Genomic DNA, 16758 nt, shown 5'->3' with positions numbered 1-16758 from the left:
AAGAAGGGGGAGAGAGGGGGTTCGGGTCCTGTAAGATTGCACCCTTCAAACAATGAGGTGTTTTTTTTCTTCTTCTCTTCTCTCTCCTTTTTGATATGTGGGAAGATGACTGGCTGGCTAGATAACGCCCAGGCTCTGAATCCCTAATGGGGCATCTGTGAGCACAAGGCATGATGGGAGAAAAGCCGAGTCAATATGCAGAGAGGAGTAATCTTCATGGTGGGGTGGCAGCAGAGGGATAGTTGTTTTTATATAGAAGTCTCTTCTGAATCCAATATAATCACACCTACAGATGTGCGATCTTCATTTTGTCGCAGTGAAATATGTTATTTTACAGGGTCAGCCATAGAAGTGCAGCGCCCCTGGAGAAAATTGCCGTTAAGGGCTCTGCTCAAGGGCAGATCGACCGATTTTTCACGATGTAGGCGACCTTTCGGTTACTGGCCCAACGCTCCAACACTCTAACCGCCAGGCTACCTGCCGCAAACGTACCTTACATACTTCCGAAGCGTTTTTTTAAACCTCAAATGCATTGCAGGGAAGTTCTCCTGCAACAGGGTGATCAAATGAAGATCCTACATCTGTACAAGTTCAATCCAAATGCCAAAGTAAAGGCCTACTGTACATGTGAATACGTAGGTTGCTCATTTCTGTTGTAGTTTTGTTGTTACGAATAAGGGCGGATACTCAATTCAAAGAAAATCCATTGGGCTTGAAGTATTGATTCCTTGTTTAATCTCTTTGAGTAATGGAAGCAGATATATGTCTTACCTAAAGATGAATATGGTTGTTAGATTTTGAACGTGGACAGTCTTTTTGTTGCTCATGGGCAGTATCATTGATTTTGGTTGTTTTTGTTGCTCATCTTTTTATTAACTATTGTCTTCATAATAACTTGTGCCTCCTTATAAGAAAATACATAAGTAACTAATGTATTATAAAACAAGTGGCTCATTGAAATTGTTACCACATTTACACAAATGGAAATCAATACTTAAAAACAAATTAACACATCCCTTGCAAGCCAGCCACCCAATGTATTCTTACAGTTTATTATTATTTGCTTTGTCAAATGGTGGCAATACACTGGCTTGACCTTGGCAATTCAAGTTTTTTGAAGGTCACTTCATGACCTTTAACTGTATTTCTATTTCCTGACATCATTTATAGAAATAGGTTTGCTACAAACCATGCTCCATAGGTCACAGTGATATCCCAGTCTTATACAATCTCAATCTCAAAACAATGTATGTTTGGCTTTTGAATTGGAGTAATATTGTATTGTAATATTTTGCCTTGACATAACAGCAAAGTCCTACACCATTTAGAAGTCCTTTTTATTTGCAATGATAATGCACTAAGAATCAGCTAAGAGTCAACCAATGCCTGATCAGGTTCTCCACTCTCCTTTGCAGGAGCTGTGTCGCCAGCGGATGGCTGTGCGGACATCGGAGCGTGCGGAGTGCCCGGAGCCTCTGCGGCGCCTCTCGCGGCTGAACAGCTCGTCTTCTCAGTTCAGCGATGGGGGACCCATAGCCAGCCCCTCGGCCCGTAGCTCCACTTCCTCCTGGTGCGAAGAGCCTGTCCCCTCCAACATGGACATCTCCACCGGACACATGATACTGGTACAACAACATACGTGCTGCTACATTCTGCCTGTCTTTCGGTCCGTCCTGTCTATCTGAGTGTAGGTATATATGTACAGTATGTCTGTCTGATGCGAGGAGCCTGATGTTTGGAGTCAGTATGGAGTGTAGTGTGTGTAATTTATAGGATGTCTCCCCTCGCTCTCAGCTTCCAGCTTTTATTCTGTTTGTCTGTCTGGCTCTGTCTCTCTAACCCTTTCTCTCACTATGCTCGCTACATCTCTGCGGTTATCTCGTTTTATTTCCAGCTCTGTCTTTCCTTCTATCTCTATCTCTCTTCCTCTTTTTTTCTTTTTCTCTCGCTCTATCTTGCCCTGTCATCTCTGCCATTCTTTCTCTTGCTCTTGTTTCCTCGCTCTCACTGTCACTCTCTTTATCCCTCCTCCTTGCCCCTCTCCTCTCTCTCCCTCTCTCTCTCCCTCCTGCTCTTTCTCTATTAAAGCCAAAGTGATACGGAAATTGCTTTGTGTGATGAGAGCTGCTCTAAAGTGAAATATCATTACCATGCTGATTGTCAGTGGAATGTTTCCGAATTATTATTATTATTATTCCTTGTGGGGCCCCTCAGTTGCACACACAATGGATTGTTTGAATTTTGCACAACTTTTGTTTTATTCACTGCAGACAAGCTTGATAAAAGAGTTGGAAAGATGCCTGCAGTGTTTTCATGAATAACGTGTTGAATTTGCCATAATGACTGGGCTTTATTGCAAATGTCAAGGCTGGTTGAGACACGTCTTTTGAAAACATTTGAATAGAACATATTTGACCTTTACATTACAACAAAGTTCTACACCATGTACAGGTCTTTTATATTTGATTTGATAACAATACAATAAGAATCAACCAGATTCACTGCAGATTCTTCAGAAAAGCTAAGTATAACGCACTTAAAAACCACACAGACCTTGACTCTGTTTTGACTCCTGAGTGATCGATTAACCACATGTGATTGCCTTGGTATCACTGATCTCAGACCAGATTTTTTTCATCTATCCTGTCCTGTCCTCTGTGGATCTCATGCAGCGTGGACTGTGGGAGTGATGAGTACCTTGCTCTCATGCTGGGTGGGGCTATTTTATAGCTCACACCTACATCTAACACACTGGAGTAGGGGGCTCTTTCTGGCCCAATCTACACTTATCCATGCTTCACCTGGGTTTTGCACCCAATGGCACTCTATGCCCTATATACTGTAGTGCACTACTTTTGCCCTGAGCACTGTTCAAATGTGTGCACTAAATAAGGAATAGAGGGCCATTTGGGTTGTAGACCTGTTAATATTGTATCTGTAGTTCTGGCTCAGATCCATGAACCACATACTGTTAAGTTACTTCAGGAAATACAGTCACACTTTAGTACAGGTGTTCAGTACTGTAGAGTGAAATGTATATAATAACTTCCTAGGTTCAAAATCAGAGTCAGCGATGGTGGGATTAGTTTGTACGATTGCCTAGACTTTATTCTCTGCTATTTTGCTAGACCTTCTGGTGCTGAGGCATGTTGAAACATGCAGTCTGTGTGTATTGGTCACCCATATTTATGCACCATAAATTAGAATGGGTAAGGATTTTTCAGTGCACAATATGTATCCAATTTGTGGCTCAGTTGGTAGAGCATGGCACTTGCAACGCCAGGGTTGTGGGTTCATTCCCCACGGGGGGACCAGGATGAATATGTATGAACTTTCCAATTTGTAAGACGCTCTGGATAAGAGCGTCTGCTAAATGACTTAAATGTAAATGTAATATTCAAAGACAAACAGCCTTTTTAGGAACAGTAACACCAGCTATGTTATTCTACTGGCAGGCTTTCAGCACCATGGACAACTCCATACAGTAATGCTTCTATTGCTTTTACATAGTTATGCTTTGTTTTTGGTACTGTTTTTATGATGTCCAGTAGATATGGTCGTGATGTTGATATAATTGCTGTTGTTGTATATGTACCCTCTGTAAATGCTTATTTGTTGCCTTTAGAAAATCGATAGCAAGCCCTAGGCAACATTTCATTATTTTGATGGCTTACTTCCATGTCTTAAAAAAATCAAATTGAAAATGAATCATTTGTTAGAGTAAGGCAGGCAATTTATCAAGGACAAGTAAGTTGTTCGCTTTTGATTCTATCCCTGATTGATTGGACTGATTGCAATGCCCTTCCTCTCCAGGCTGCCCACCCTGACCTCAGATTCTTAGAAGCTACTACTCTTTTCAGACACTTTCTACTTTCCCCATGGCATTCCCTGTGACTTCTCAGTATTTCATATTCAGTTACTGTTAGGGACTCTGGGAACAGAGAATGAGCAACTGACGACTGAGTGTCCTTAGCACCTCGGACCAGAACGTCGGCCGTCATCTTCAAATAGGTGTGTTCATATAGCCATGTCGGCTGACTGTACCCATTATTACAGTAACATTACAGTGGCACAACAGTAGCAACGTTGTGTCACCTGTTGTGTCTGTATTTTCTCTGTATCTAATGTAGCAGCTCTTTATGGCCAATGAGGGCTATTGTTAGGGGGATTACTCAGTGTTTCCTTGACATCCATCCTCTCAGAACCTCTGATTGACAGCCCAGTTACTAATCCCTTATTTACTCAGCCCTGTTACTCTTGTTACGTTCCAAATGGCACCCTATAGCCCATAGGGCTCTGGTCAAAAGTAGTGTACTATGTAGAGAATAGGATGCCATTTGGGACACACCCTCTCTGCCTCTAGAAGATGAGGTGATCCGCTGCTTCATCCATCCACAATCAGGCTGCTACATCACTACATACAAATCCCAGCTCCCACATAAACAACACAATTATTACAATTTGTGCTAAAGAGTAGGTGCATAAGCCATTGACTGGTGGCAATTCTGTAGCCCTTCTGAATGTATTGATCAAATATTTACTAATATAGGGTGTATAGGTCTGTGTAGGGAAGGTGGATGGGGTGTCATGCTGTGGAGCTACAGTGTATGGGCCCTGGTCAAAAGTAGTGCACTATATAGGGAATAAGGTGCTAATTGAGACGCACTTGTTCCACTCTGTCAAGAGAACTGCATGGAAATGGCTCTGTCAAGTGTTTATGACACCCTGTCATTCAACCGTCACTTCTGAAAAGACTGCATTGTTTGTTGCGTCGGCGACACAGCAGCCAACATGCAGATTGGTGCTCACTGCTGACAAAGAACAGTCAACAGAATGATATGATAGAGATGGTGACAATTACTTTTTTTGTGTGCAAATTTGGTAATTTTCACTCAAAGGGAAAGCAAAGAATTCTTATTTAAAGTAGTTGATGTGTAGTCAATGACAGCCAACCCCTCTGAGTTGCTAGTGACTAGAGTACATCTACTGTTATTACTGCAATGAGGCATTATAAATCGGACCTACATGTGCCCTCTAATACACTGCTTGTCATTTGGTGCATTATCTACTATGACTGGGGCTGCGTCCAAAATGACACCCTATTCCTGACATAGTGCATGACTTTTGACCAGAGCCCTATGTGCCCCGGTCAAAAGTAGAGCACCATATAGGGAATAGGGTGTAATTTGGGACCCAGCCTGGCACTTTAGAATCAAAAACTGCTGTGAAATACGATCTACTGTTTTTTGACAAAGATATGACTGGAAGTTAATATTTTCAGCTGATAGTGAATGGCGGAAGAGGGGATATTAAGAGGGGCTAATTTCCCGTACTGTGCATGTTCCTGGATATATTTACATGTCAGTTGTATCCATGTTGAGATTTAATTGACAGCCTTAACTGTGCTGTAGATAAACATGGTGCATCACCTCTCTCTCCCGACTCACCTCCACTGTCTTTTAAATGTTTGATAAAAGCATAGCACTACTGGGTATAGCTTTCATTGTATTACCCGGCTGATCCCCCACATCAGTTTATGAGTCTGTAATCTCCTGCCTTACACAATGACGGCCTAAACCGTTTAACCCCGCGGGGAGCGTTGATACAAGCGTCAGGCGAACACTGTTCCTCTGAAAAAGAGTCTTCTCCAGAGCCGCCCCAGCCTCTGAGCTCCATAAGACCTGGTTTGTTAGAGGAGCAACGTTGGCTTTTTTTCATCCCCCTGCTTTTCTTTTCTCCTTGTCTCTCTGGCGAATTAAATGTTGCTGTTCTCCAAGCGACAGCTTAAACGCAGACAATCTTATCAGGAGCTGTGCAAGCGGTTTGAAAGACGATGATTGAAGCACACTGAAGTATTTCCAATGCAGAGAAACCTTTCAGGAGTCTTTAATTGCGAGGAGCGGTTTTTGGTGGCCCCTCCCCCAACACCTCCATAACTTACCCCCCCCTCCCCCCCCCCCGAAATCTTTCTGTCTGTCTGTTGGTCTGCCTGTTGACATGGGTTTAGTATTCTGCTCCAGTGTGTAGATAGGAAGGCCTTAGAGATCCACTGAAATAGAGCAGGTCTACAGCATAGGCATGAATTGCCTTTCATTAGATCTATTCTAGACAGTCAATGTCAATCAAAAATATTCTGGCGGTGCCCTCCCCATCCCTCCCCTCTAAATGCTGCGATATGTAATTACTTTTCCATTTCAAATTCATTATCTGTTGTTTGATTATTTAGTTTTTGATTATTTAGTTGTTTTAAAATGTCCACCTTTTCTCTCTTCTTAGTCGTACATGGAGGACCACTTGAAGAACAAGAACCGCCTGGAGAGGGAGTGGGAGGCGATGTGTGGTTACCTGGCTGAGCCCGGTGACTGTGACGTGGGCCAGGGCGAACACAACACCAAGAGGAACCGCTCTGACGCCGTGGTTGTCTGTAAGTGTTGTTACACATCTCTGACCGTGTGCAGTCTGATCACATCTCTCAGTGGCCGATTACTAGGTTATTCCGGTGTTATTTATGACCACGTGAACTGACGCTGAAATGCCGTTTTTTTTTCGATTCCATGTCATTTATCAACAATGAAATGTTTAAATCGAGGAAAAGCAAAAAATGTGTGGTGAATTATGTATTTCTATTACAGATGATCATTCCAGAATCACCTTGAAGGCTGAGAATAACCATGGCAACTCAGATTACATCAATGCTAGCCCAATTGTGAGTATCATTCTGCATCCCTTACTCCTTCACTTTATGTTTCTTTTAAGCTTTATGGTTGCAACTCTACACAAAGACCTGTTGAGGTTGGATTTTATATTGAAATTAAATGAGTTTTTGTGATTTGTCATTCATTTTCCCATCGAACCTGTTGCCTTTGTTCCTCACACTTTGCACCTCAATGGATTCGCAGTGTCTTGTGAATGAATAGTTTGTCACCTTCCCTGTTTTGATATGGCTGCTCTCTTGAGATATCAGCTCTGCTTTAACGTATTCATCCCAAAAGAATGGCGGTTTATTATTATTTGGACTCAGTAATGTTTCCCCTGAACAAATCCAAAATGGCCCAAATATCGGGAAAGTTTAGGGTTATATTCCTGTCTTTTTCACATTTCACAATAAAGGCTATTTCTGATTTCCCCTGCGGCTGCTAAAGAAGGATTCCATTAAAAAAGAACAGTAAACTATGCATTTCAAATACAGTAGGAAAACTCTTGGAGAGAGATGGGGATGGGCTCCTCCACATTTGGACTAAAAGCCTATTAAATGTATAGCACAGAACAAAACTAACTGGAAGTTTGCAAGCATCTATTTATTGTATATTGCATACATGCATACATTTTTATTTTATTTTTATTTTACCGTTATTTTACCAGGTAAGTTGACTGAGAACACGTTCTCATTTGCAGCAACGACCTGGGGAATAGTTACAGGGGAGAGGAGGGGGATGAATGAGCCAATTGTAAACTGGGGATTATTATGTGACCGTGATGGTTTGAGGGCCAGATTGGGAACTTAGCCAGGACACCGGTGTTAACACCCCTACTCTTACGATAAGTGCCATGGGATCTTTAATGACCTCAGAGAGTCAGGACACCCGTTTAACGTCCCATCCGAAAGACGGCACCCTACACAGGACAGTGTCCCCAATCACTGCCCTGGGGCATTGGGATATTTTTTAGACCAGAGGAAAGAGTGCCTCCTACTGGCCCTCCAACACCACTTCCAGCAGCATCTGGTCTCCCATCCAGGGACTGACCAGGACCAACCCTGCTTAGCTTCAGAAGCAAGCCAGCAGTGGTATGAAGATGAAGAGGAGGAGGAAATCCGTTACAGCCGTGTATATCCCCCCCCCCCCCAAGCAGACACCTCGACGGCCCTGATTGTTTTTTATTGAACTCTATGTAAACTGGAAACAACATATCCTGAGGCTGCATTTATTGTAGCTGGGGATTTCAACTAGGGGTCCCGCTAGCGGGACAACTTCCGGTGAAACTGGAGGGTGTGCAATTCAAATAAATAATCATAAATGTAATGGATTTTAAACATTTATGTACATATAAGTGTCATATATCGGCTGAAAGCTTACATTCTTGTTAATCTAACTGCACTGTCCGATTTACAGTAGCTATTACAGCGAAAACATGCCATGCGATTGTTTGAGGACGGCGCCCCACATCAAAATATTTTTCCACCGGCACAGGTTTCATACATTCACATATAACGATAAAATATTAACTTACTTTTTGAAAGTCTTCCTCTGATTTGTCATCCAAAGGGTCCCAGCTATAACATGTAGTGTCGTTTTGTTAGATAAAATCCTTCTTTATATCCCAAAAATGTGAGTAATTCACTCGTTCAACTTGCAGAGAAAGGAATCCGAAGATCTACCCCTAAACTTTGTTTCAACAAGTCAAGATACGTTTCTATTTACACCTCAGATAACCTAAAATGTAATCAAATCTTTCGGAAAGAAGTATGTTCAAAAGGAAATCGTTTTTAGCAGGTGCGTAATGTCTTCATGGCGCGCGCAAACACAAATTTCCAATTCTGTGTCCCTCTACTATAACTACTATTTCTTATTCGTTTTTGAAGTTACAAGCCTGACACCTTGAACATAGACTGCTGACACCCTGTGGAAGCCATAGGAATTTCATGCAGGGAGCTAATTTTCAATATGACCTTTCTCTTGCCTTTGTAAGAGGATGGTCTCTCTTTGGATTTTCTTCTACCATATCTATTGTGTTATATTCTCCTACATAATTTAACATTTCAAAAGCTTCAAAGTGTTTTCTTTCCAATGGTACCAATTATATGCATATCCTGCCTTCAGGGCCTGAGCTACAGGCAGTTTACTTTGGGCATGTCATTCAGGCAGGAAGTTGAGAAAAAAGGGGCCTAGCCCTAAGAAGAATTTTATCAGCATATCGAATGCGCGACCTGGGCTGGCAGCATTCTGGATCATTGCTACTCTAACTTCCGCGACGCATACAAAGCCCTCGCTCGCCCTCCTTTCGGCAAATCTGACCATGACTCCATTTTGTTGCTCCCTGCCTATAGACAGAAACTTAAACAGGAAACACCCATGCTCAGGTCTGTTCAACGCTGGTCCGACCAATCTGATTCCACGCTTCAAGATTGCTTTGATCACGTGGACTGGGATATGTTCCGGATAGCCTCAGACAACAACATTGATGTATACGCTGATTCGGTGAGCGAGTTTATTAGCAAGTGCATCGGTGATGTTGTACCCACGGTGACTATTAAAACCTTCCCCAACCAGAAACTGCGGATTGATGGCAGCATTCACACAACACTGAAAGCGCAAACCACTGCTTTTAATCATGGCAAGGCGACCGGAAACATGACCGAATACAAACAGTGTAGCTATTTCCCTCCGCAAGGCAATCAAACAAGCTTAAGCGTCAGTATAGAGACAAAGTAGAGTCACAATTCAACGGCTCAGACACGAGACGTATGTGGCAGGGTCTACAGTCATTTACGGATTACAAAAAGAAAACCAGCCTCATCGCGGACACCAACGTCTTGCTCCCAGACAAAGAAGAAGAAGAAACAACTTCTTTGCTCGCTTTGAGGACAATACAATGGCACTGACACGGCTCGCTACCAAAACCTGCAGGCTCTCCTTCACCGCAGCCAACGTGAGTAAAACATTTAAACGTGTTAACCCTCGCAAGGCTGCCGGCCCAGAGAGCATCCCTAGCCACGTCCTCAGAGCATGCGCAGACCAGCTGGCTGGTGTGTTTACGAACATATTCAATCAATCCCTATCCGTCTGCTGTTCCCACATGCTTCAAGAGGGCCACCATTGTTCCTGTTCTCAAGAAAGCTAAGGTAACTGAGCTAAACGACTATTGCCCAGTAGCGCTCACTTCCGTCATCATGAAGTGCTTTGAGAGACTAGTCAAGGATCATATCACTTCCACCCTACCTGACACCCTAGACCCACTCCAATTTGCTTACCGCCCCAGTAGGTCCACAGACGACGCAATCGCAATCACACTGCACACTGCCCTAACCCATCTGGACAAGAGGAATACCTATGTAAGAATGCTGTTCCTCGATTACAGCTCAGCATTTAACACCATAGTACCCTCCAAACTCGTCATTAAGCTCGAAACCCTGGGTCTCGACACCGCCCTGTGCAACTGGGTCCTGGACTTTCTGACGGGCCGCCCCCAGGTGGTGAGGGTAGGAAACAACATCTCCACCCCGCTGATCCTCAACACAGGGGCCCCACAAGGGTGTGTTCTCAGCCCTCTCCTGTACTCCCTGTTCACCCATGACTGCGTGGCCATGCATGCCTCCAACTCAATCATCAAGGCTTGATTACAAACAATGACGAGACGGTCTACAGGGAGGAGGTGAGGGCACTCAGAGTTTGGTGTCTGGAAAATAACCTCACACTCAATGTCAACAAAACAAAGGAGATGATCGTGGACTTCAGAAAACAGCAGAGAGAGTAGCCCCCTATCCACATCGATGGGACAGTAGTGGAGAAGGTGGAACGTTTTAAGTTCCTCGGCGTACACATCACGGACAAACTGAAATGGTACACACACAGACAGCGTGATGAAGAAGTCGCAACAGTGCCTCTTCAACCTCAGGAGGCTGAAGAAATTTGGCTTGTCACCGAAAACACTCACAAACTTTTACAGATACACAATCGAGAGCATCCTCTCGGGCTGTATCACCAGAGGGTAGTGAGAGGGTAGCCCATCCTGTCGGGCTCTCCAGAGGGTAGTGAGGTCTGCACAATGCATCACCAGGGGCAAACTACCTGCCTATGGCGCACGGCCATCTCTTATCCATATATTTATATGTACATAATCTTATTCATTCCTTTACACTTTTATTTATAAGGTAGTTGTTGTGAAATTGTTAGATTACTTGTTAGACATTACTGCACTGTCGGAGCTAGAAGCACAAGCATTTTGCTACACTCGCATTAACATCCGTGAACCATGACCAATAAAATTTGATTTGATTTTGATTTGACAATGAAATGACAATTGGAGTTGTTTCTCCACTCTTCCATGTTGCTAGTAGTAGTTAGAGTGGGTTATGCTGTGCTTGCCCTTAGTAAAAAATTATATATGTGTGAAATTTGTATTTTCACATGTCAATTGGCTGTTTTCACATGTTGAGTTAAAATTTCACGTGAAACCATAGTTTCACGTATATTAAATTTAAAGTTCACATGTTAACACCACTTTTCACGATGCGGAGAATTACATGTTTTCACCTCACATTTGAATTGCAAGTTCATATTTTAAAAACATCAACTTTTTAGCTCGTCAATACACTGCTAGTCCGAAGAAAGTGATTGCTTCCGTTGTCTCTTGATGAACAAAGTGTGTCTCGCGACCATCAAGCTGTAAAGCAAGGGCGGTCAGTCTAGTCAACACGACTTGTGAGCGTGTTGTGCTAGCCAAGTTAGCTAAATTCTTGTGACGAGAGCTAACCAAGTCTCGATAGCTAGCCGTGTGACGAATTCTACCCTAAGCAAAACTTTCCTTTCAGTCAGTACTCAACACTATCGACAGGAGCTGAGGTCCTATTTTCGGCAGCATTAACCTCACAGTTCGCCTGAGAACAGTTAAGCAGGAAGACAGGAATCTAGTCTTGCTGAGGAGAGCTTTTCGGGAGCGCAGTCACATCCGCAAGAAAGAGAGGTGAGAACGACCAGTTGCAGGTGAGAGGAGAGGGGCTCACATCCCTCACCACTCAACCTGTCTGTCTCCAACAGAAGCTGTGCGGTTGGATTATTTGAGATTGATGACCCGCCCTAAGTTGTAAGCCATAAGTGACACATCGAAACGAGTATTAAAAATAGAACAATCACATGTAAAATCACATTTGCAGTTTCACATGTAAGAAAACTATACGTGTAAATCTCACTTTCACGTGTTGAACTGCAACTTCACAAGTGAAAAACAATCACATATGCAATTTTATATGTAAGACAACTCCATGTTAAAATCTCACTTTCACGTGGAATTTCAAGTTCACATGTGGGTATGACATAGTGTGAAAAGGTGGTTTTAACATGTTGCAGTAGTAATATTTCCACATGTGGAATTGTAAATTCTGTAATACCATTCTGTAAAAAGCTTACTTAGCCTACCTGAGTGTAATAATTAATCCATCCACTGCATTATTATTGTAGTCCTCAATGGTGTTGCATTGATATACATGTATACTTAGCGCTACCACTAGGGAGAGAGATTCTGAGAATTCTGGTGGTTGATGTATAACTTTGTGTAATTGTTTGGACCGGGTGTGAAACAAAATGCGATTTTTCCATTCACATGAGCGTAGCTAAGTTAAGTAACTAGCTAGCCAGCTGACTTTTGTATGCAAGACAATGAGAACAAGATGGCGTTTCGGATGATTTTATATTTCCTTATATTTTGGCTATCAAATGGTTTTACAAACGAGGGCCATATTGAGTGTATTTACATGGGATCATATGAACCATGCTAATGATATGTACAATATTTTAGAAGGTTACTTTTTATGAAATTTCTATCTAATGGTTGTATGCTAATCGCTAACCGCTAGCTAGCTTAGTGATAGGCGATGACTAGCATTCCATTTCGTCCTAGCTCGCTATTTTTAGCTTCTGTAATTGTTAGCTGTCCATTGGTTTTTGTTATATTTAATACACAGGCCTAAAACGGATTTGAATGTATTTGAAAATGTGTGAATTTGTTTGCTTTTGGAATTAATGTAAACAGATACTTTTTCTACAGAGAGATGATTTCTGGGCTGTCTAGAGTTAATCAGTTAACTCAAGTTAACTTTTTGTAATTTCTGTGGACTAATCTTTTTTAAATTGGGATTAATCACATTATCTTAAAGCATTCAAAATACACTGAAAACATCCCAAATACATAACCTATACAGGTAGAAACAACAATGTGATGTCAAAACAAGTTTACATTGAGATTAAAGGGATATTTTGGCAGAGGCGCTTTATCTACCCCATAGTCAGATAAACTTTTGGATACCATTTGTTCGTCTCTGTGTCCAGCATGAAGTAAGTTAGAGGTAGTTCCGTGAGCATTGCTAACTAAATACCCTCTATTCTACCAGTCGTTGCGCTAATGCTATTTAGCAATTGCGCTAGTGCTAGGTATAATCTTCCTTCAAAATGCACGCAGAGACATAAAATTGTATCCACAAGTTCATCTGACTCTGGGGATGTAGATAAAGGGCCTCATTGCCAAAATCCCGAAGTATCCCTTTAAAGAAAGTGTGATTTATCAATTTACCTGACTTTGCGAACAGTTACCTTGAACAAAATCAAGACATCAATATTCTTGTAATGCTTTTTATTTTAAGTAAATTACAGCTCAATTTGAGCAGATTCTGATTTCGCGATTAATCGTGATTAATCAAAGCAAATCCTGCAATCAACGCAATAAAAAAAAAAAAATTTAAAAGCCCTATTTGAAACTGAACAGTCAATATTATGTGATTGAGAGAAATTGATAATAAATATACGTTGGAAATCAACCTCAGTGTTGGCCCTCAGTCTAATGGTCAAGACATTGGCTTTGCCTGTGGGGGGACCTGGGTTCTAATCTCACTGGTTACAAAAGCACATGTGAAACTTAAATGTAATATTTTAGGAAACCACACATGAAAATGTGGAAAATAAACATGTGAAAAATCCATGTAAAAGTATGCAAGTGTCAGGAAACCAAGTCTGACACGTTGTAAAAATAGATGTGTGTTGTTAAAAAAAAATGTACACTTTTTTTTTTTGTAAGGGTGGTGCAGAGCAGAGTAGACAGTAATCAGTGATCCAGCGCGGTACGGTTGAAAGCACGGTAATTATACCACAACGGTACCCCTGGCTGAGCCCTGTGAAACTGCCATAATTATGTCTGTCAATGCTCCCTCCTCCTTATTAGCCCAAGAGAAAAAGTCAATCATTTGTCATCTTTTTCTTGGAATGTGGAGTTCGAGTGGTAAGGGGGTGGTAAGAAGGAGGTCTTCTCTACCCCCACAGTCAAGGAGGAGGAGGGCATTTTCATACTAGTTTAGGACTATAGTTCAAGTAGTTGTTGCATTTTATTTGTTTCATTTGGTCTGTTTGGTTACACATTGCCAAATGTCAAACAAACAAAAAGTCCTATACAAAACCATGTGTCTTTGCAAATCATTTGTTTATTTCTCTTCTGCACCCTACTGCCTAGTCCAGAGACTTGTAGCTTATTTATGATGTTGGTAGAGCTCATGCATGGGTTTGTCCCAAATGGCACCCTATTCCCTATATAGGGCTCTGGTCAAAAGTAGTGCACTGCAAAGGAATAGCGTGCCATGTTGAATGTAGCCCTTGGTTTCAATCATGGTCTCAGTCATACTTGGCTTAGATTTTGATATTCTGTTAGATTTTTTTCAATCAGACTTACTTGTAAGGAAAGTCAGTAAGATTTAAGATGTGTTAGCAAGGCATTGAATTGCGAGAGGTTAGTTGCAATGATATTTACCTCGAACCTTAAACGAAAGCTTTTATTTGGTAAAGATTCTGGTTTTCCAAGGTCTTTCTCACCCAACAGAGAGAGGAGAGCAGGAGAGAAGCTGAAATACGGAGGCCATCTTTTCATGTCCTGCCTTTAGTATTCATACGGTGATGTCAGGCTGCACGTAGCTACTGTATGTCTGTGTCCTTGAGATTGCCTAACAGGGAGCTGGAGCTCTAGCTTTTAGCATCAAGTCTTTCGTTTCTGTCAGGATAAAAAAGACATCTGCAGAATTTCAACTAGGCAGGAGAGAGTGTGATGCTAACAAAGCGCTGCTACCTAATAGAGTGGAAAAGTGCATTCATTTCTTTAGCTCTTCTCCAGAAATGCCATTTTGAATAACATGGTGAGGCAACAGGAATTCCAGGTGGTTTTATAAATATAAGTGTAAAGCCAGGCATGCTTTGATGGACTATGTTGGCTAGCTTTATATTATGGAAGTGTATTGAGTTTGTGCAGCTATACTCTTCTGTAGCTCATGCTGCACATCTGTACTAAAAGTTATTGGGATTCAGTTCAACCTCTCTAATCATCTCCCCTAGTCGGTGCTAATAAAACCACTCTGATATCTCATCAAAAAAGAAGTTCATAAAAGGAGAGAAGACGGCCATTAAAGACAAGGCAATCTACGGTGTCTCTTAGCACATCCTGGTATTATTATCTGGTTGCATCCCAAAATGACACCCTATTCCCAATATAGTTTACTACTTTTGACCAGAGCCCTATGGACCCTGGTCAAAAGTAGTGCACCTCTCTGTAATTGCTCCAGCCCGAAATGGCTCCCTGTAACAATAAGGGTTGTGCTGCACAATTGCATCCATTTCCATAGTAATGGATGTGGATGTCACTCACTGGAGTGTCATCCATTGGAGATTCAGGACTGATCTCTGGGCAACACAAAGGTTTCATCCCTGTCTTCTTCTCCCTATTACGAGATAGATGCTTCTCTCAAATTGCAATGCAAGACTATTGTATGAATATGTTGTATTATGAACCTTTGCAGTATAAAAACACTGAAGAGAACATAAAAAGACGATGATTCTTTTCACGGAAAACAGAACTGGACTTTGCAAAAATATCCCGCATTACAAAATGGGACCCAATAAAGTGAAGTGCTAGCGATAAACCAACTCTGAGCTGGTTAGCACTGGTTAGCTCCAGTGTTTATTTTGCAGGTTGGTGTTTTTTGTCATGAATCTTGTTCTGGAGGCAGCTCTGCAGAGTGGTCACTAGCTGGCACAGCCACTAAGTCATAAAATCAGATTTTAAACCTAACGTTAACCACACTGCTAACCCTAATGCCTAAAAGTAAAACATTTATCAATTTTACAATATAGCCAATTTTTTACTTTGCAGCTAGCCTATCTAAGGGGAAATCGGTCAGTTCTGCCTCCAGGACAAGACTGACGACAATAAACGTCAACCTGCGTTTATTTGGGGAATACAAATTCTGTTGCGCCCCTTCATTACACTGAATTTCTACATCTCTTCTGTAAGGAAAAAAATTACTTTGTCTGAGTGTAACAAAATGGCTGAATTCCAAATGGTTTACTCATGTCTTTTCTATTCTGCTTCTCCTTTCAACAATAGCCATGAATAATATTTCATTTGCAATTTGGCTTGCAATATCTGATATTAACAAAAAGATCTCACTGTTTTAAGTTTCTCCAAGTGTCCAATTTCGTAGTTGCTCCAAACATCAAATCTTGAAGTGTTTTTGACACTGCGTTGACTCCTCCTACACAGCATTGTTTTGTTTCTCCAAAAGTTAAGGTTTTGGATAGGGCAACAAAAAAAAAATCTTACCACTGGGTTGAACACGCGACCTTCGTATCCGGAATCATGGAATTATAGTGCTGATTGATTAACCGTCATTTCGGGGGTTATCGGTTATTAAACAACTAATTGACCGACGTCGGTTCAATTAATTGAATTCCATTTAGCTCAATGCGCCGTTACTCTAGAGTGAAATCAAATATTTCCCGAGATAAATCAAGTCAAGAACTATGTGGGATGCTGGGCCAGGTTGTAGTTTTCATTAGCAAATACTCAACATAGGTGACCATAATCCTGTATTTTCAATCTCGGATAGAGACGGATCAGGGAGGAAGAGGCGAAGCGAAAGGTTTCACTCTCGCCAAAATCTGTCCAAAATAAGCCCAATGTGTTTCTATGGGCTTATTTTGGACCTAAGCTTGTTGCCTGCTTTCCTGCCTT

General features: G+C 41.7%; 1 protein-coding gene across 1 annotated transcript in view; it reads left to right on the top strand.

Moving 5' to 3' along the window:
- Positions 1 to 16758, top strand: part of LOC129822798 (receptor-type tyrosine-protein phosphatase N2-like) — a 264670-nt gene that overhangs the window by 227828 nt on the left and 20084 nt on the right. The window contains exons 13-15 of the mRNA XM_055881221.1: positions 1416 to 1625; positions 6277 to 6424; positions 6633 to 6706. Of these exons, the coding sequence (XP_055737196.1) occupies positions 1416 to 1625; positions 6277 to 6424; positions 6633 to 6706 (432 nt within the window). The remainder of the gene's footprint in view (positions 1 to 1415; positions 1626 to 6276; positions 6425 to 6632; positions 6707 to 16758) is intronic.

This window comes from Salvelinus fontinalis, chromosome 25, assembly GCF_029448725.1.
Source record: "Salvelinus fontinalis isolate EN_2023a chromosome 25, ASM2944872v1, whole genome shotgun sequence".
NCBI lineage: Eukaryota > Metazoa > Chordata > Actinopteri > Salmoniformes > Salmonidae > Salvelinus > Salvelinus fontinalis.
The sequence above is the reverse complement of the archived record's forward strand: the minus strand, read 5'-3'. Positions and strand labels throughout refer to the sequence as shown.